Source organism: Rhamphochromis longiceps, linkage group LG6 (assembly GCF_057381845.1).
Source record: "Rhamphochromis longiceps isolate RC_006_pf linkage group LG6, R_longiceps_female_GT1.1, whole genome shotgun sequence".
Lineage (NCBI taxonomy): Eukaryota > Metazoa > Chordata > Actinopteri > Cichliformes > Cichlidae > Rhamphochromis > Rhamphochromis longiceps.
Window position 1 is genome coordinate 7,131,239 of NC_140562.1, and position 20,981 is coordinate 7,152,219.

At 38.6% G+C, this 20,981-nt stretch overlaps 2 protein-coding genes across 3 annotated transcripts in view; both read left to right on the top strand.

Annotated features, from left to right (window-relative positions):
- Positions 1–5,475, top strand: part of LOC146667410 (N-acetyllactosaminide beta-1,3-N-acetylglucosaminyltransferase 2-like) — an 8,640-nt gene extending 3,165 nt beyond the window's left edge. The window contains exon 2 of one of the 2 annotated variants that reach the window (XM_085409083.1): positions 1,651–5,475. In XM_085409083.1, coding sequence (XP_085265209.1) covers positions 1,672–2,895 — 1,224 coding nt within the window. In that variant the 5' untranslated portion in view covers positions 1,651–1,671 and the 3' untranslated portion in view covers positions 2,896–5,475. The remainder of the gene's footprint in view (positions 1–1,650) is intronic. The other variant, XM_085409082.1, reaches the window with a different exon arrangement.
- A 380-nt stretch (positions 5,476–5,855) lies between these two features.
- Positions 5,856–19,945, top strand: LOC146667411 (uncharacterized). Its single transcript, XM_085409081.1, has 10 exons — positions 5,856–5,930; positions 6,009–6,039; positions 6,504–7,060; positions 8,047–8,389; positions 11,938–11,979; positions 16,056–16,156; positions 16,329–16,390; positions 17,451–17,617; positions 17,805–17,960; positions 18,068–19,945. The coding sequence occupies exons 1-10, from the start codon at positions 5,856–5,858 to the stop codon at positions 18,448–18,450; spliced, it is 1,917 nt and encodes a 638-aa protein (XP_085265207.1). The 3' UTR covers positions 18,451–19,945.
- Positions 19,946–20,981: the final 1,036 nt, after the last annotated feature.

A 20,981-nucleotide genomic window follows, 5' to 3' on the forward strand; every position in this document is an offset into this window, starting at 1 on the left:
GATTGATGAGGGTCAGCCATCCAAAGATCAGGACAATATTAGAAATCAATATATCAGAGGGACAGCTCAGGCCAGGCATTTGAGACAAAGTTAGAGAGGCAAGTTTGACACGTACAGTGGCGTGATAGTGGATATATTGAATAAGGGACGTTAAATATGGAGCTGCAAGGCAGGAGAAAAGGAGAGAGACCACAGAGAGCATTCATGGATGTACTGAAAGAGGACATACAGAGGACTGGTGCGGCAGAGCAGGATGCTATGAATAGGGTGAAATGGAGGCAGATGTTCCGGTAAAAATAGCACCGATGTGTCACTTATACTTTTAAAAGTAAAATTTTAGCAAAATAAACAGCATTACAGTAAGATGAATGATTCGAATTTTTAAAGAGTCTCTTATCTTGTCCAGTTTAACGTTTATTTATTTATTTTCAAATAAAAGCCTTTTGTATATTTTATTAAAATGATCTGAAGATAGGAGCATATTGATTGCAGTCTATAATTAGTGAAATGAGGAATGCTTTCATTTTGCTCTTTGCCTATTAGTTGAGAAGCTTGTATTTAAATAATACATAAATAAAATAGGTACTGTTGCAGCACTAAATATTGCACAATGAAAGTGGGAAGAGCAAAAAGGTTAGAAGGGGCCCAATGCTCCACACCTCTACAAGAGATTAGTGAGGAGGAATGTTCAGGAAAGAATAATGAGTTTTTGCATCTTTATAGACCGGACCAGCTACAAAACAGCATTTTAAGCCTAAACACCAGGAAAAAGGACTATTTTCAAATTGTTCCAATAGCTTGCAATTTATTTATTTTTACCAGTATTAAAGTAATAACATCATTATCAATCAAATTAGTAAGATCGATCTGGATTTTCACCATATTCATCAAATAAGTTTATCTTACTTAAAGGAGTTTGTGAATAATTAAGCTCACACGTGAACATACCCGACAGGTTGCACCCTCATTATTAGCTGTAAGCTGTAAATCAGGTTTGACTTCAAATGAACTTTAACAGACTGTGCGTTGGGTGTTTTGTTTTTTTCTTTGTTTGTGTTTTCCCAGTGTGATGAGCGTACACAGATGCATGCAGGTTTATTTACTACTCGAGTCTATTATTAAAAACTCACGCATAACCATAAACATTGACTGTTAGATCAGTTGTCTGAGTAATACATGTATATCCATATATAAGCTTTGTAAAAGTTGAAAAACACAACCTACCAAATATATACTGTAGGTGTACTACTACCAGAGAAACAGTGACATCAAGTGGTACATATGTAAATTTTATTTATGAGCAGGCAGTACACAGATTGGTGTCATGTGCACTGCTGAATTGAAAATGTGTGACTCCTGTCTGTCAAGATGAGCGGAAAAATGTTCGCAGGCCATTCCTCGAGGATTAGGAATGAAAATGGAGCTTTGTGTGCAGCCAGTCACAGTTCTAAAACAAAACCAGGGGAAATTAAGCTTGCCACTGGCCTGCTGTCACAGATTCGTTCAGTTTTACTCCTGTTCGCGCCTTCAGGCTCAACTTAATAGTCTCCATGTTTCCAAGTGCTCCTTTGTATCCTGGCTTTGTTGTAAGTTTGCCTGTAATGCAATGACACTGCAGATGTTTTTTTCTCTCTATCTTTTTGAAAACAGAATATCTTTTCTCATGTCTAGATGCAGAGGGGAGGCAGCGTGGCTCTATGTCGCCATAAAATAAAGGCTTTCTGCTACATGATGATGCTTAACGTCTTCATCTGTGTCGTGATAAGCGTGTCATGGAACCTTGGACACAAGAGAAGTGGCCATCACAAAGTTCACATCCCATCCAAGAGGTTTTGGAGTAAACACATACTGAATGAAACCTTCTGGAACAAGGAGCAGCAACGCTTGGATTTCATTTACAACCCCAACTTTAACTCTGTATTCTCCAGCACGTCACGCAACACACTGCCAGATTGGCTCAATGACACTGGACCTCTGGACCCGTGTGAACCGGACTACAGAGTGCCCAGGCAAATCTTTGACTACAACTCCCTACCAAAGCAATTCCAGGACTTTCTTTTGTACATGCGTTGTAGGACATACCCTATGTTAATAAATCAGCCCCATGTTTGTAGTGAAAAACCTTTCCTACTGCTGGTTGTCAAGTCTTTGATCTCTCATTTTGAAAGGCGGCAGACCATTCGTGAAACTTGGGGACAAGCAGGAGTCTTAGCCAACCAGACTGTGGTAACAGTGTTCCTGCTAGGCAACGTCTTGTCGTCAGACCACTTCCCAGACTTGCAGGAGTTACTGAGTCATGAGGCAAAGCTTCACAAAGACATACTTCAATGGGACTACAGAGACAGCTTCTTAAACCTAACTCTGAAAGAGGTCCTCTTTCTGGAGTGGTTTACCAAACACTGTCCTCAAGCTCGGTTTGTTCTTAAGGGCGATGACGACGTCTTTGTGAACACCTTAAGAATTGTTAACTATCTGGAAGGCCTGCCAGAGGGTGAGTCCAAGGATTTGTTCATAGGCGATGTTATAATAAATGCTGGGCCACACAGAGACAAAAAACTTAAATACTTTATCCCAGAGAGTGTGTTTGTGGGTAACTATCCTCCCTATGCTGGCGGTGGAGGATATCTGTACTCTGGGAAGTTGGCGGTACGCCTACACAATGTATCTCAGCAAGTAGTGCTGTTTCCCATTGATGATGTATACACTGGGATGTGTCTCAAGAAGCTGGGTCTTGTTCCTGAGAAGCACAATGGCTTCAAGACATTTGACATTGAAAAGAAGTATAAAGACAATCCTTGTATCCACAGGAACTTGATGCTGGTTCACAGCCGAACTCCACAGGAGATGTTAACAATTTGGCCCTTCATTGTCCAACCCGAGCTGGACTGCCAGTGAAAGCTTTATTAATGGCTGTTTGCAATACTGAGTTTGTCAGTCATTTTCAATCCTTCCATTCTATATTTTTCAAATCAAAGTTCAACAGGGTTGCTACTTTTTATTTACAGGATATGTGTTGCATTTTACTGTTTAATTTTATATGGAGCATTTTTTTTCTGAATCTGTAGTGTTCTCTGTCAGTCATGTTGAAAGAGACATTTGATTCTCATCTGATGCATTTTTAAAATTTGAGTCATTCAGTATGTTTAAAAACACAATAAACGATTTGAGAACTAACATGAAGTACAAATGAACATCCTGAAAATGAATGATGTTAGTACATTTTCCTGATTTAAAAAAAATGCATAACTATATGTTGATTTATATACAGTACTGATATCAGCACCTGCCTACAAGGTTGAAAAGTGAATTGCATTAGTAATAATATATCAAATCATTTCTGTTCATTTAATGACATGTATGTCTGTTCCATTCACAGATGACTCTTTGTGAAGCTTTGCCCCCAACATTTTTTTAATCATTAAAACATTCCAGTGTCTCTGAATTTTGTATGCTTCCTCAAGATGCAGCAAATTTATACAAAATAACGTATTTTATGTCAACAGTATAAAGGGCATACATTAACCTCACTCGACTAAAGTTAAAACAGATGTAATCTGAAAAAAACAAAGTCCAAAGATATTAAAGATATTAAATTAGCTTCACAAGCAAGTTCCACATAGTGAGGCTTTCTTTGCATTAGCTGTCTTGACAGATCCTGAAATCAGTATCAGATTTCTTTGGGAGCTCAGGCTTTCTGCTTCAGGCTCTGGGCACATACACAAAAGGAGCCATTTGATGTGCCACAAAAAATGTATCAGATGAGAATCAACTGTATCTTTCAACATGAGTGACAGAGAACACTAAAGATTCAGAAAAAAATGCTGCATATAATATAAACAGTAAAATGCAACACATATGCTGTAAATAAAATACAAGAGTAATGTGCTGTTTTGTCACTGATCCAGGTGACTTGTTTTAGCTTGAGTTATATTTATTTTACCGCTCTGTGTGCTCTTGGTGTTGCTCTTTATTTCTAACACAACTTCTAACAGCTTTGTATTTGAACTCTGAAACTTTGATACATTTAATCAGTAAATGTTACTCAGTGTGTTCAGGTCTGATACTCTTCTGTAGCCTAATAAAGAAGACATTTAGTTTGTAGTCAGATGAAAGTGAAATAAATGTTATTGATTGGAAATTATTGACCATAAATCATCTACAAATGCAACAATTCAATTTTCTAATCTATGTTTTATTAGCTGCATTAAAACAATGTTAAAGAGACTTGGCAAACAGACCAAACTTTTATACAGTTTTTGCAATTGAATACATGCATTACACATGACACACCGTTTGCACTGCTGTAATTTCACAACTGGGCTTCATTTAGTGATGTGAGTAAAGTGAGGTTAAACAGATTGCATATACAGATACCTTCAGCAGAGAATCTATAAAAGACAAGAAACATTCTTTAAATAAAAGTATTATTGATCATGTGATGCTTCCCGCCAAATTTAAACTGAAATTCAGAACTTAACCTGGAACCTGGTATAAGTTATGCGGTAAGTATATGTTACCATGGTGATTTATGCAGGCAAAAAGAAAGTCACCTTCATAACAAAGAACACTCTTACTATAAGCTCAACATAGCTCACTACTTTGTTGATATTTGTTGTTTAATGGATGTGTTTGCTGGTAAACAGTCCAGCTGTTATTTCTGTTTTCATCCCACTTTTATTTGGTCAAATCCCAATCTTCACCACTTGCAAATAAAATGAACAAAAGCAGGTAACTCAATAAGGTAATAGAGCTTGAGCATCAAACTGTGGCTGAACGTTTGCACGTGTATAAAATTTAGACCTACATTTTTAGATTTGCAGATGGTGCTACATTTAGTAGATGAAATAATAGATCAGACATTGTCTGAATAGCACTGCTATTACTCCAATATAACAGCCGTGCCACAAAAAAAAGAAACAAAAAACATGATTATCATGTGCATGTTTGCTTTTACATTTTCTTCTTAATACACATTTTCACTTTTCACACATCTGAAGGCTCTTATAATTCAAAGCATCATAAAAACATGGATAAAAGCATCAGGGAAAATATAAGCAGGAGTCTTATTTTTAATATCACTGCATTTTAAATGAATTGCTTTGCAGCCTTAACTGACGTGACTAAGTTAAAGAAATGAAATAAAACTTAAAGTGATCCGACACTGGGTGTTGCTGTGAATTCAGGTTTATCTGACAGAAACATGACACATATTTTCACAGACTTCCATAATTCAATTTATGAAATATTATTTTAACTGTTTTTCTTGCTTATTTGTATGTGTGTATTTGAATAAGCAGTAAAGTGAGTTTGGCTCATATGCAACAATTTTCCATCGTTGACTGAATAAGGATTAAGTTTTTTTGACATTGTTTTAGCCATTACCCCCACCCATCTGCTCCTCACGCTCAATAAATGAAAACTGTCTCTTGTTATTGTGTGTTGTTGTGGTAAATTTTAAACTAATCTGTATTTGAATGTCCGACAATAAAGTGTTCTAATCTCATAAATTATAACATGTGATTTTTGGCATTTTTCTTTTCCTGGAAAAAATGTAAAGAAATAGTTTATGAAACTCAAACACAGCAAATATCTGTAGCAGATAAAACCCCTAAATAAAATAGGTGCAGTGTCTTCAGCTTTGTCTTTAAAGCAGAAAGCACCAGCCCAATAATAAATATTACAGTGCCCTCTGCTGGATAAAATGGATATTACTAGCCAGTAAAAGGAAACTTAATCAACTAACTGATGCAATTCACCTGCAGAGACAGGAAAGGAAATAGCCGTTGAGCTGAATCTGAGAGGATCAGATTGACTTTGTTGCTTCCCAAATTTCAGTAATTTAACTGCATACGAAAATGAAACAAACAGCCGTCATAAACTTCAAGTGTGTGCTGCTCATATTTTTGTTGACATTTGACTGTAATGCACAGGTAAGTTATTGTGCCTCACTGATAACCTCTTTCGGATTTGTGTTAACAGCTTAATTGTGTATTTCTTTCTGTCTTTAGGTGAATGAAGAAGATACTGAGCAGCCTCCAGGTGAGTCTGCAAATGTTTAACTTGGGATTTTCTATGTTTATATGTCATTTTGTAAGTCTAAATGTTTCAGCCTGTGCTAACAAACTGATTTTAGTTTCATAAAACCTGATCACCAACGCACATGCAAACTTTCTTATGAAATATGACCATTATATTTGAGCTAATTGGATTCTAAATAAACTGTACCTCATTTTGGTAGTTTGACATCGCCCATATGGATTTATGGGAGAGCCTTCCTTATACAGGTTAATATTTGATTGTTTTTATTCAGTGTGAAAGTGAATGATGTTAGTATATTTTCCTGATTTTAAAATATAAAAATAAATAAATAAAATTAAAATGTTGATTATATACAGTACTGAAATCAGCACCTGCCAACTAGGTTGAAAAGTGAATTGCATTAGTAATAATATATAAAACCATTTCTGTTCATTTAATGACATATCTGTCTATTCGGTTCACAGAAGACTCTGGAGCTGAAAACACTTTCTTTGCCTTGCGGAGTTGTCACCGGTTGCTATACAGTGACAGTGGTGAGTTTTTCTCCCCGGACTACCTATGCTCCAATCCTCCCCTGTGGTGCAACTGGACAATCCAGGTGGATCCGAGTAAAAGGATTCATCTCTACCTGGAGGATTTGACCCCTGATGACATCTGTAACCTCAAACAGGACCAAATCCACATTGACGAGCCAGTTGGAGATTTAGCGGGACACAAAGTCTTACAGAAGTGCTGGCAAGAGGCCAAATACACCACCTCCTCCAATATTCTGTATGTAGTGCTACTGATTAGTGGCTGGCCCAACCCCCTGTACAGGGGCTTTTATGGTCGCTACCAGGCATTTGGATCGCCAGTCATTTATAACCCAGGGGAAGGCTTTACAGAGACAAGCAATGAGTCAGAGACATCTCCTGGGCTGATGGACTTCAGTGAATCTGGACCAGGTACAAAGAGGGAACAATTAGCAAGGATGACTGAGCTACCCACGGAGCCCAAGATGCCTGCAGACACAAACACTTGGGTGAGTGGACACAGTGTTAGTCTTAGATGCCTTACGCTGCCTGGCAATATTTCTAACGCTGGCAAAAGCTGCATATTCACTATTAAATTTAAGAATGGGTAAAAAGTAGTCAACGTGTCAATGTTAACGCATCATTACGATTAACGCAATTAAAAGTTTTTTAACCCATATGGAGCACAGACTGGACAAACTGCCCGAAATGCGTTGACAGAGACATTTCAGGAATTTTGAGGCCTTCTGAGCTCCAGATGGGTTAATTGCCTTAAAAATTGTAATCTTGTAAATTGTGATGTTGGATTAATTGGTGTCAACGCTGACAGCCCTAGTAAAATTACTGTCTAATGTTAAAGATTTCACTCACTGATTAAAAACATGTAGAAAAAAGTTTAGCAACTTCTTTCAGTCCCTCTGCAGTGTAAATCATTTAGGCTTTTTTCTGCACTTTGTTTTGATTTTCTCTTTAATAAATTAACCTTCTAAAATATATATATTTTTTAAATGTCACATTTCATAAAATGTGACATTTTTTTTTAAAAAAAGTCACATTTTTTTAACTTAATATATTTCATACATTAAGTGAGGTCACGTGATTACTGTGTGAGTTAGCATTAAAATCAAGGCTACATAGTTTTCTTTTATTTTCCCATCATTCATATAATCTATGTAGCTCAAGTAACAGTGATATAGCTGTTTGGTTAGCTGTAATGTGACAACTGAATTTAATACAATAGTGAATTACACATAAATGTAATATGATTACAATAAGATCCAACATACATTACTTAATCACCAAATTGCCATACTGGATACTGCTCAGGAACTTAAAACATTAATGGTAATGACCCTATATGTCAAAAGGAAACCCAGAGAAGTATAAACAACATGATAAAGACCAGGTAATCTTGCAAAAATCTGCAGTACTTGTTTTTTATTTTGCTTGTAAATTCCAGAAAACATTGTAAAACTCTTTGTCTGTCCTTCTTCAGGTGGATGAAAACAACCCTCTGTCCTTGTCTGGGAACTACACGACCATGCCAACTGCATCAGTGTCCACCCAAAGGACCTTCAGATCAGGGAGAGGTATCACTCACACCCAACTAGAAGTCACCACTGACACTACAACAGCAAAACAAATGAATGAGGAGGAATCTACTGTTGCAGAGGATGAGACCACAACTCTGAGCTGGACAGTGAAGGAGAACATAACAGAGGTCAGTCAGACCTCAGTCCAGCTTTCCCCATCCTCTGACAGACAAGAAATACAGCACGCTGATCACACTCATCCTCAGCCTAACATGGTGGAGCCACTGTCGGACCACAGAGCGAACTGTGAGTACATTTGAACACAGACACTCTCCTGGATCTTTCAGGTACTCGTCTTTTTTGTATTGACTAACTGTAATTATATCGCTTGATATAGATATTTTATTTTTTTATTTTGAATCTTTATTTTGAACATGTTGAAAAAGTATAAAAAAAATAGAATTAAAAGAGACAAATGAACAAAGCAAACAAAAGGAAAACGAGCAACCACAACTCAAAATAACGTCCATGTTCAAAAAGGAGCAGGAAGAAGCATAAGCTTATTTAATCCCACCCCTTTTCCACTATCTAGTATCAATAGACTACAGAAATACCTCCTTGCAATTACATTATGTTATGTGTAATTTTTTTTTTTTTAATATATACACATATATGTTTCTATCTATCCATACATACGTATATACACACATACGCACATATACACATTTTCAATAACCCCATTAACACCTCAAGGATACACAACCTACAATTATTTATTTATTTATTTTTATATATATATATATATATATATATATATATATATATACATACACATACACACACCCATACCAACAAACCCGTGCATGCGCACACACATGAAAATATTAGACAAGAACACCCTATCAAATCTCTACCTTTTCCCTGTACCCTGTAAAAACCATATCCTTAAACCGCTTTTTAAACTGCGCCATGCTTGGACATTGCTTCATATCTTTACTTAGTCTGTTCCACAGCTTCACTCCACACACAGAGATGCAAAAACTTTTTAATGTTGTACGGATACGAGGATGTTTTAAATTTAATTCCCCCCTCAAATTGTATCCCCGTTCCCTTTTAGAAAACATTTTTAGAATATTGTCAGGAAGCAGGTTATTTATTGCTTTATATATAATTTGTGCTGTGAGAAAATGAACCAGATCTGTGAATTTTAGAATTTTTGATTTTAAGAATAGTGGATTTGTATGATCTCTGTAACCAGTTTTATGGATTATCCTTATGGCCCTTTTTTGTAATATAAAGATTGATGATAGCGAACATTTGTAAGTATTGCCCCAAACCTCTGCACAGTAATTCAAATACGGTGCAATCAGGGAACAATAGAGAATGTGGAGTGATTTGTGGTCCAGAATGTGTTTTACTTTACTCAAGATTGAGACACTTCTTGAAATTTTGTTATGTATATGATTTATATGAGACTTCCAGTTTAATTTATCATCTATAATCACACCAAGAAACTTATGTTCAAGTACTCTTTCAATTTCCACACCATCTACATGAATCTGCACTTGTGCATTTCTAAGGGAATTCCCAAATAAGATAATTTTAGTTTTACTTAGATTTAGCGATAGTTTGTTCCTGTTAAACCATTTTTTAATTTTGCACATTTCTGAAGTAATTGTATCCAGCAGCTCCTTTAGATTCCCCCCAGAACAAAAAATATTTGTGTCATCTGCAAATAATACTAATTTTAATATATCAGATGCCTTACAAATATCATTTATATAAATAATAAATCATTTTGGACCCAGTACAGAGCCTTGTGGAACACCACAAGCAATGTCCAAGCATGATGAGGAATGGACATCCAGCTTCACAAATTGTTTCCGGTCACTTAAATAATTTTTCACCCATTGCAGTACAACCCCCCCTTATCCTGTACCGTTCCAGTTTATTAATTAATATGTCATGATTGATTGTGTCGAATACTTTCTTGAGATCCAGAAATACTCCAGCTGCATACTGTTTCTGATCTATAGCATTCGTAATCTCCTCAATTGATTCGATTAATGCCAGAGATGTTGATCTTTTTGATCTGAATCCATATTGACTGTCAGAGAGTAATTTATATTTATCTAAGAATTTGTCTAATCGTTTATTAAACAGGTTTTCTAGGATTTTGGAGAATTGTGGTAGTAAAGAAACAGGCCTGTAATTTGTGAAGTGGTGTCTATCCCCGGTTTTATACAGCGGCACAACTTTAGCTATTTTCATTTTGTTTGGCACTTTTCCCGTCTGAAATGATAAGTTGCAAATATATGTTAGAGGTCCTACAATTCCTTCAATGACCTTCTTGACGATTTTCATGTCAATATCATTACAATCAGTAGATGTTTTATATTTACACATGTGTACAATGTCAATTATTTCTTTTTCCTCCACTGATGTGAGGAACATTGAGTTAGGGTTCCTATCAATCAGGTTTTCACTACATTCTACTGATGGCAGTGACTCAGGAATTTGTTCTGCCAGTTTTGGTCCAATATTTACAAAATAATGATTAAAGCTGTTGACCTTATCAGCAGTGTTTTCCATAATATTGCCATTATCGATAAAGTATTGTGGATAACTTTGTTGTCCAGAATTATTTTTAATGATACCGTTTAAAACATCCCATATTCCTTTCATATTCTGTTTATTGTTGTTCAATATTTTACTATAATACTCCTTTCTACATACACGTATAATATTGGTCAACTTATTTTTGTATTTTTTATATTTATTTTCAGCATCTTTTGTTCTTTGTTTTAGGTATTCCCTATAGAGTGTATTTTTCTTTTTACATGCATTTTGTAAACCCTTAGTGAGCCAGATATGTTTAGTTCTTTGAAATGAGATCATGATCAACTAAATTTTCAATGAACATTTTCAGGTTAAACAGCTATTAAAATTTGAACTTGCTCTTTGATTTTCTAAAAGAGCTGTACATGATACATACGTGAGTAAAAATAAGTTCCACATGTTAAGTGTTTTCCTGTTATAACCTTGTAATTAAGGCCCCTTCAACCCTAACACAAGAATTGACTGTATCCAGAAAGTATTGCCAGTGCTTCACTTGTTCAACATTTTGTGATGTTATAGCCAAAATAGGATCGATTCATTTTCACCTCAAAATTCTACACACACCACAAAACAATGCAATGACAAAGTGAAAAACTTGAAATTCTTACACTTTAATAAAAAAAATGGAAAAACAAAAATGGAACATGTAGATAAATATTTATAGCCTTTGTAATGACACTCAGAGGTGAGCTCAGGTGCATCCAGTTTCCAATTATCATCTGCCAGACGATTCAACAACCTTATTGGAGTTCACCTGTGGTAAATTTAGTTGATTGTACTTGATCTGAAAATAAACTATATAGTTGATTTTTATACTTTCATGCTTTTTTCCCTCTTATTTCTAAATTTTGTTTTGCCATGTTTTATTATATTGTATTGCTGTTATTGTTTGTGCTATTGTAAGGTGACCTTGAGGGTCTTAAAGGCGCCTATAAATACAACTTATTATTATTATTATTATTATTATTATTACAGTGCATGTGAAAGAATATGTCAAAATGTGGGATAAGTGATGCACTCTAGATACTTTTGGATGTACTATAAAGAAATGGGGCTTTTTTGCCGAACAAAAGCGCACACAAATAATCTATGTGGTCGAGTGGTGTTGAATTATGTTAAGTGTAGATAAGCACTGGGTTACACAACTGGTTCATTCGTGGGAAGTCGGAGAGGGGTTTGGTTTTGTTTTGTTTTTTTTATTGTGTGGTTTTTGTTTTGTTTTTTGTCCCTCATAGCAAACATGAAAAATGACTCAGAAATTCAACATTTTCCTGGTGGTGAGTATTGAGCAAGAATGTCTTATTTATTTATTTTCTGAAGTGTGAGTTCTCTTTTTATCTGGCTAAATTGCCATTGTACCTTATGCTGAACACACAGTCTGGTCATGAGCAGGATTTTAAAAATGTTTTATAGATAGATTTACTCATTTATTAAAAAAAAAAAAAGTCATTCCCTTCTCTCCCCTGCGGGTGGTCTATCCTTCAAGCTAGGGTCCTCTACCAGAGTCCTGCGAGCTTGAGGGTCCTGTGCAGTATCTTTGCTATTTATATGACTGCGCTGTTCTGAAAAGAGTTCTCAGATGTTATTCCTCAGATCTTAGCTTGGGAGTCACTGCACCAAGTGCACCGAATACCACTGGGACCACTGTTACCTTCATCCTCCAGATCTTCTTGAGCTCTTCTTTGAGCCCTTGGTACCTTTCATGTTCCTTCTTCCTGATGTTGCTGTCATTTGGTATTGCTACATCTATAACTACGGTTATCTTCCTCTGCTTGTCCACCACTACTATGCCCAGTTTGTTAGCCATCACCAGCTTTTTTTTATATATCTGGAAGTCCCACAGGATCTTGGCTCACTCATTCTTGACCACCCTAGGGGCTTCTCCTATTTTGACCTTGGGACTTTCAGGCTGGCACAGATGTTCCTGTATACTATGCTGGCCACTTGGTTGTGGTGCACCCTGCTGTTATGTGTTGGGGCATCTTTACTTAGGCTGCATCTGGGATCTTGCCCAGTGTGGTAGACCCCCACCTCTCTTGTACTTAGGGCTTGTTCCTGTGCTGCCATGATTAGAGCCTGTGTGCTGTCTTTCACTCCAGCTTTGTCCAGTTTCTGGTAGGATTTCTGGATATCAGCGACTTCCTCTATCTATACCATACAGGGGCCCATCCTTCCATGATGCTTCTTCTCCTTGCTCCTCTTCTTTCTTTCTGCTGCCTGAGGTATTCACTAAGTACAGGGAGTGCAGAATTATTAGGCAAATGAGTATTTTGTCCACATCATCCTCTTCATGCATGTTGTCTTACTCCAAGCTGTATAGGCTCGAAAGCCTACTACCAATTAAGCATATTAGGTGATGTGCATCTCTGTAATGAGAAGGGGTGTGGTCTAATGACATCAACACCCTATATCAGGTGTGCATAATTATTAGGCAACTTCCTTTCCTTTGGCAAAATGGGTCAAAAGAAGGACTTGACAGGCTCAGAAAAGTCAAAAATAGTGAGATATCTTGCAGAGGGATGCATCAGTCTCAAAATTGCAAAGCTTCTGAAGCGTGATCATCGAACAATCAAGCGTTTCATTCAAAATAGTCAACAGGGTCGCAAGAAGCGTGTGGAAAAACCAAGGCGCAAAATAACTGCCCATGAACTGAGAAAAGTCAAGCGTGCAGCTGCCAAGATGCCACTTGCCACCAGTTTGGCCATATTTCAGAGCTGCAACATCACTGGAGTGCCCAAAAGCACAAGGTGTGCAATACTCAGAGACATGGCCAAGGTAAGAAAGGCTGAAAGACAACCACCACTGAACAAGACACACAAGCTGAAACGTCAAGACTGGGCCAAGAAATATCTCAAGACTGGTTTTTCTAAGGTTTTATGGACTGATGAAATGAGAGTGAGTCTTGATGGGCCAGATGGATGGGCCCGTGGCTGGATTGGTAAAGGGCAGAGAGCTCCAGTCCCACTCAGACGCCAGCAAGGTGGAGGTGGAGTACTGGTTTGGGCTGGTATCATCAAAGATGAGCTTGTGGGGCCTTTTCGGGTTGAGGATGGAGTCAAGCTCAACTCCCAGTCCTACTGCCAGTTTCTGGAAGACACCTTCTTCAAGCAGTGGTACAGGAAGAAGTCTGCATCCTTCAAGAAAAACATGATTTTCATGCAGGACAATGCTCCATCACACGCGTCCAAGTACTCCACAGCGTGGCTGGCAAGAAAGGGTATAAAAGAAGAAAAACTAATGACATGGCCACCTTGTTCACCTGATCTGAACCCCATTGAGAACCTGTGGTCCATCATCAAATGTGAGATTTACAAGGAGGGAAAACAGTACACCTCTCTGAACAGTGTCTGGGAGGCTGTGGTTGCTGCTGCACGCAATGTTGATGGTGAACAGATCAAAACACTGACAGAATCCATGGATGGCAGGCTTTTGAGTGTCCTTGCAAAGAAAGGTGGCTATATTGGTCGCTGGTTTGTTTTTGTTTTGTTTTTGAATGTCAGAAATGTATATTTGTGAATGTGGAGATGTTATATTGGTGTCACTGGTAAAAATAAATAATTGAAATGGGGGTGTGTGTGTGTGTATATATATATATATATATATATATATATATATATATATATATATATATATATATATATATATATATATATATATATATATATATATATATATATAATATTTTTTTTTTTTTTTTTTTTTTTTTTTTTTTTTTTTTTTGTTAAGTTGCCTAATAATTATGCACAGTAATAGTCACCTGCACACACAGATATCCCCCTAAAACTAAAAACTACTTCCAAAAACATTCAGCTTTGATATTAATGAGTTTTTTGGGTTCATTGAGAACATGGTTGTTGTTCAATAATAAAATTATTCCTCAAAAATACAACTTGCCTAATAATTCTGCGCTCCCTGTACACAATTGGTTGTGGCCATTGGTTGTACTCATAGATGTTTGTGTACATTCTCACTGAAGGCATCGAAATTATGAATGAACACACATGTAATTTTGTAGTAGATAAAAGTATGAAATGACTCATAACATGCTTTATACTTTAGTCTTCAAAATAGCCAACCTTTGCTTTGATTACTGCTTTGCACACTCTTGGATTTCTCTCGATGAGCTTTGAGGTTGTCACCTGAGCTGGTTTTCCAACAGTCTTGAAGGAGTTCCCAGAGATGCTGAACACTTGTTGGCCCTTTTGCCTTCACTCTGCGCTCCATCTCATCCCAAACCATCTTGACTGGGTTTTAGGTCAGGTGACACTGGAGGCCAGGACATCTGGCGCAGCACTCCATCACTGTCCTTCTTGGTCAAATAGCCCTTACACATCCTGGAGGTATGTTTGGGGTCATTGTCCTGTTGAAAAATACATGGTGGTCCAACTAAATGCAAACCGGATGAGATGGCAGGATGCTGTGGTAACCATGCTGGTTCTGTGTGCCTTTTAATTTTGAATAAATGCCCAACAATGTCCAATACTTGTGTTTGTTGGCACAAACAAATCTCTTCTGCTTGTTGTGGTTTCTTAGCAGCTATTTGACCATAAAGGTCTGATTCACAGTCTCCTCTGAACAGTTGATGTAGAGATGTGTCTGCTACTGGAACTCTGTGTGGCATTTATTTGGGCTTAATCTGAGTCGCTGTTAACTTCAGATTTCTGAGGTTGGTGACTCGGATGAATATATCCTCAGCAGCAGAGTTGACTCTTGGTCTTTCTTTCCTGGGGCATCCTCATCCAGTTTCATCATAGTGCTTGATGGTTTTTGAGACTGCACTTGGCAACACAGTCAAAGTTTGAGGAATTTTCCAGACTGACTGACCTTCAGTTCTTAAAGTCATGATGGACTGTCATTTCTCTTTATTTAGCTGATTGGTTCTTGGTATAATATAATTTCTAGTAGTTGTCAAATAGAACTTTCAGCTTTGTACCAACCTGACTTCTGCAGAACACAACTGATCATCCCAACTCCATTAAGAAGGTATGAAATTCCACAATCGAACCCTGACAGGTGACTACATCCTGAAGGTCATTGAGAAAAGGCCAAGGGATTGCAGTGCTGTCAAGAAAGCAAAGGGTGGCTACTTTCAGGAATCTGAAATATAAAGTATATTTAGAGTTTTTTTTTTTTTCTTTGCTACATACATCTTGTTTCATATATTTGATGTCTACAGTGTAGAACGTAGTAAAATTAAAGGAAAAAAAAAACATTTAATGAGAAGGTGTGTCCAAACTTTGTGTATGCCTGTATGTCTAATCTGGAGATCAACTTTAATTAATTTTTATCTGAGCTACCAGTGAAACTGTTAATATAATGACTTTATTTTGGTCTTCTGAAATCTCTCTGACAGATCACCTGCTTGAAGTGGCCATAGAGATCAACTTTAGTCAGGATTTGCTGAAGTCTTGGGACAACCTGGCCAGATCACTGCTGCTTTCAGTAAAAGCTTTGGTGCGTGCGTGTGTGTGTGTGTGTGTGTGTACGTGCGTGTCATATGTAGCATGTTTTTGTTTTTTGTTTTTTTTTTGTTTTTGTAATAAATATAAAAAACAAAGCTTCATTGACGCATTAAGAAATGGTGAAGGCCCAGACTAAACTTTGTACATGGCTTTTGTTTCTGTAGATCAGCAAACAGCTGGAGGCTCTGCATGCACAACTGTCGGTGTCTTCCAAAAGAATAAAAAGGTTTGTAGAAAACATCCTCACAAGTCTTTCCATTAATGCTGAAGTATAAGTTTGTCTTTGAATGAGACTGTCTTTTCTGAGTGAACCTATGCAGAAAAGAACTGCAACTCCACACGTAAATACCATTGGTCTAATCTTGCAAAACCGACCACGACTGGATGAAAGTATAGATGGGATCAGATGTAAAATGTAATTTGAACACTTGTACACTTGAGATGTTTCTTCTATTTCACTACAGTTTTGCCACTTTGTTTTGTGTCAGTAGTTTTACAATTTTTATGCTCTTGTGCAGTGGTGTGTTGATTCTGAAGTTGCTGAATTTGGGTTTCTGTTTAGGGTTTTACTTTTATTGTAGTGTTTAAAGTTTTAAATTGTATTATTTAAGTCCCTGTTTGGTTTCTTTGGAGTTCTGGGTACCTGTTTAGATTGCCTCATTGTTCTAGGGTTTGTATTAAACTTTGGCTCCAATTTTGATGTTCTTGTGTTTAACTTGATCAGTTTCCTTATTTTGGTCCTCCTCTGTCTTGTCTTTCTGTTTATGCTTTTGTCCCCTAGTTTTCGATTCTGTTTTCTTTAGTGCTCTGTGTAAGTTTTAGTTCCTGTCTCTGTCTTCCCATGATTGTTCTTATCTGTGTTAATTATGCTCAGTGTCTGCTATCGCCGTTTCATTGTCTGATACCCGTTGTTCTGCTGTGGTTGTTGGAATTTTCATTTGCTTCACATTTTGGACATTTTGACTGTCACTCTGGGACTCCATGTCCAACTTGGGGGGAAAAAGGGTGCCTTTTACTTTGTATCCAGCATATAGGACCAGACCTTTTCCCCACCTCTCTCATTCATTTTCCTCTTTTGCTACCATACTAAAAACAAATCCTGGAAACTCCACTTGAGAACTGTGGACTGGTGTATTTATTACATTAAACCTCACTCTGCAGCGCCTGAACTTATGTCATTGTGTAGTCTGTTTTAGACTCAATAATGAAACGGGATCTATGGACCATAAAGCTGCTTTACTGTTAAGGTATATGTTACGGTACATAATTACAGGTTTTGTGCACAGGTTGCATGCAGGAGTGCTGTACATCCTCTGGCTGCAAGTTAGACAGGGACCTAGAGGCATGCATGTCCACAGGGGCATCCACTCTGCTCTCCAGGGGCTCATTGAAGTTGATGCCAGTGGCAAAGGAAATCTGAGAAAGGCAATCATTATGTCTGTGTCGACTGCAGGTATGGAAGTGTCCAAAATTGCTTGGTAATGTTACTCTGGACAAATCTGTAAACAGGAAGGAGTCAAAAACAGTGATTACTGATAAATACATATTTGATTACACTAATTGTTTTTACATAGTTTATTTTAAATGCATATAATACTAAACACATTATCAGCTAAAAGTTCTGTGCATGTCTGTTTCAGATGTTAATGAGTGTGGGACCCAGCTTGCTCAATGTGACTTCAATGCAGACTGTGTGAACCAGTTTGGCTCCTACTCATGCCATTGCCGGGCAGGCTTTCAGGATAACTCCCGCCTGGGATCAGGAGGAACCATCTGTGTGGACATGAAGGCTGCAGGTATGTTTGACCCATATCAGAAATCTTAGTTAGACTTGCAGATATTCTGCTTTATTTCAGCTGCTGATCTCCTGTTTTGTTTGGCGGGGTTTTCGTTTTCCCTTCAGGTTGCAGCTCACGCCTGTCCACTGAAGCCAAAGGTGTATACGTCCTTTTCTTCCTGCTCAGCTCACTAATTCTTGCGCTGCTGGTGGTTGCTGGCATGTTCTACCATCGTCACCACCGGGGAAAATTCCTAGTTCGCTGCCACAGCAACAGCAGCTTATCCCCTTCTGACCCCAACAACAACCACCAGCATCCTGAGGAAAACTACTCCAATCCCGCTGACTCTGACCCGCCTCCCCCATCTCCACCTGCCTGGGGTCCCAGAGAGTGCTGGGGCCATGTAAAGGAGCAACGGCAAGTTGTGGATCTGCAGCTGCTGCGCTTCAATCTGCTGCACCCTCCAGACCGCTACATGGATCAGCAGGAGGGTGTGAACAGTCAATGATAATTAATCTTAATTATATTCAGTAAAATGTCTTCTTTAAATTTACTTTCGTTTTTTTTGTCTGCATTTTGCACTATTTGTAAATTGCACAATTAAAGGCACAATGAAAAGCATTTTTATTCCTTGAAGTGCAAAACATGTCTTGAGAGAAGACTGTTGTAATAATAATAATAATAATAAATCTTATTTGAAAGTGCCTTTCAAGACACCAGAGGACACTTAACAATAGAATAAAACTCTAGCCCCCACCCCCAAAGGGGGTCGGTTGCCCTCGGCCTGGGGCTCGGTCACTCTGGCACAGCTGGCTGCCGGCGGAGCTCACGGGCGCGTCACTGCAACCCCCCCCCCCCGGCTTCTGCTCCACGGCTGCTGAGTGAGCCCTCATCTGGGACTCTCCTCAGCTCTTTCTGGGACAGTGGCGCGGCTGCCCCTCTGTTGGTCTTTCTTGGTCTCTTGTGCTCTGAGGGCCTCTGGATGGCTGGAGCCTGGATCTCCTCCATACCTGCTTCATGCCCTGGAGGACGGGGCTGTGGCCCCCCACACCCTCTAGCAGATCATTACATGAAGGAACCTTTTAAATACAAGCGCGTCCATGCTCACAGGTGTACACACGGGTGCTCACAGACACAAACTACACCCTTTTTGGCTCCTACCTCAAAGCACACTGTGTTCTGTTGATCTTATGTGCTGCACAATAATATTCCATATTTAGTATTTACTGTTATATTCACATAGATTATTGCGATGATGTTCTGATGTGACACGGAGCAGTATCATCTGTAGTCCTGCAGCGCGGTCACAGCTTATCATATATCGTCTCAGCTTCCTGTTTCCTCTTCCCCTTTTTTTTTTTTTTTTTTTTTTTTTTGGCTTGTTTTCTCTTTTTTTCTTTCTTAACAGGTGATCCAGGTGATTGATATTTGTATTTTTTGTCTGTTTGTTTTGTTGGTTTTTGTTTTTTGCCCTTTATCACCGTCGCTCTTCCCCAATGTTTTTCTTTCCCTCCCTCTCTTTCATTCTCCCTTTTCTTTCCCCCAGTCATGTCTGTCCCGTGTGTAGCAAGTGAAAATAAAATGAACAATAAAAGCAAAGGTGAATCAAATAGACCAATACGGCAAGGCCGGGATAGTCCATTTGGTAAAGTAAATCTGTTGGGCATCTTTCTTTGCCTTTAGACAATAATTCTGATGGCAAAAGAGCCAAGCTGTGGGGGGGAGAATAAAACACATAATATAACAATGACAACAAAGGAAAAATTAGAAAAAAGCACAAAATAAAATGATAAATCCAAGTCAAAAAATGTACCGGTCAATAGCGGCAGCCAGACGCACCAGCATTCACTCAAGCCAGAAGTATTCACGGCTTGAGTGAATGTGGGATTTACATGGAAAAAGCCTATAAAACAAAAATTTAGGATACTAAAACTATAGATCAAAACAAATCGCCAATACAACTTTGATACATAAGATATTTGAGCTAACTTTTATAGTCTAGTGTCAGGCAGAAGATGCCTGCCTGGGACAGCTCATAGGGGAGCAGTAATATAACACATGTATAGTGTATGTGTCTTTTAGATCCTGTAGAAGTCCATCAAGTGTGTGAAGAGGGCTCTCCATTTACATCAACAAATTGGGGTCTATTAAATAAGATTCAAACTATTGCAGCAGTACCTTTAATGCCTTTTGAATGCTCTAATCACTGTTAAAAGCCATAAGATTCTTTGTAACTGTTACCAATGCTGTTTTTGTACTGTGATGAAATCTGAATCTTGAGTAAAATTCTTTAAATAAACATTCCTCTGCAGATGATCAGTTAGCTGTTTTGTAACTAGTCTTTTTTTAGAATTGTTGAGATAAAAGGAATGTCTGCATGCAGCCTGAGTCCACCAAAGCCTGGCAGCTTACCCGAACACTGTATGTCGCTCTTGGGACCCCAATGACATGGAACACCTGACCAACCTCCATCAATGGACACTCCCGCCGCATATGTCCTGTCACCCGCATCTCTAACACTTCTGCCTTAGCATTGGTGTGGCCCGCCGTGGGTCAGCGCTGGCAGGACCTGGTGAGGCAGATCTGGGAGAAAGGGGTTAGTGTCCTGTAGCTGCAGTGGCTGCTCTGCCAGGGCAGGGCCGTGGGGACCTGGAAATAGCCTCGTCCCACTAGCTGCCAGCTGCAACCCTCCACCACCTCTGGCTGCGTGGCCGTCAGCATGACCTGACAGCCGCGCCTCTCTTTCCAACGGCACAGGTAGCCAGGTAGCCTGGCATGCCTCTGCCATTGCCTGTAATGTTTCAAGGAACACCTGAGGGTCGTAGCCTGCCCCCATCCTATGTGGCGTCACTGCCACTGTAGGGGGTAGGGGAGGTGCAGTGGGAGAGTCAGCCCGACCAGCCTCTCCAGCACTTGTTCTGGTGTCAGCCTGGTCCTGCAGCTTATCCAACTGAGCTCTCTGCATCCCATTAAAAGAACATTGAAAGGACTGTAGGAATGCGTCTACCAATACCGTGCTGGTCAAGGACACTCCTACAG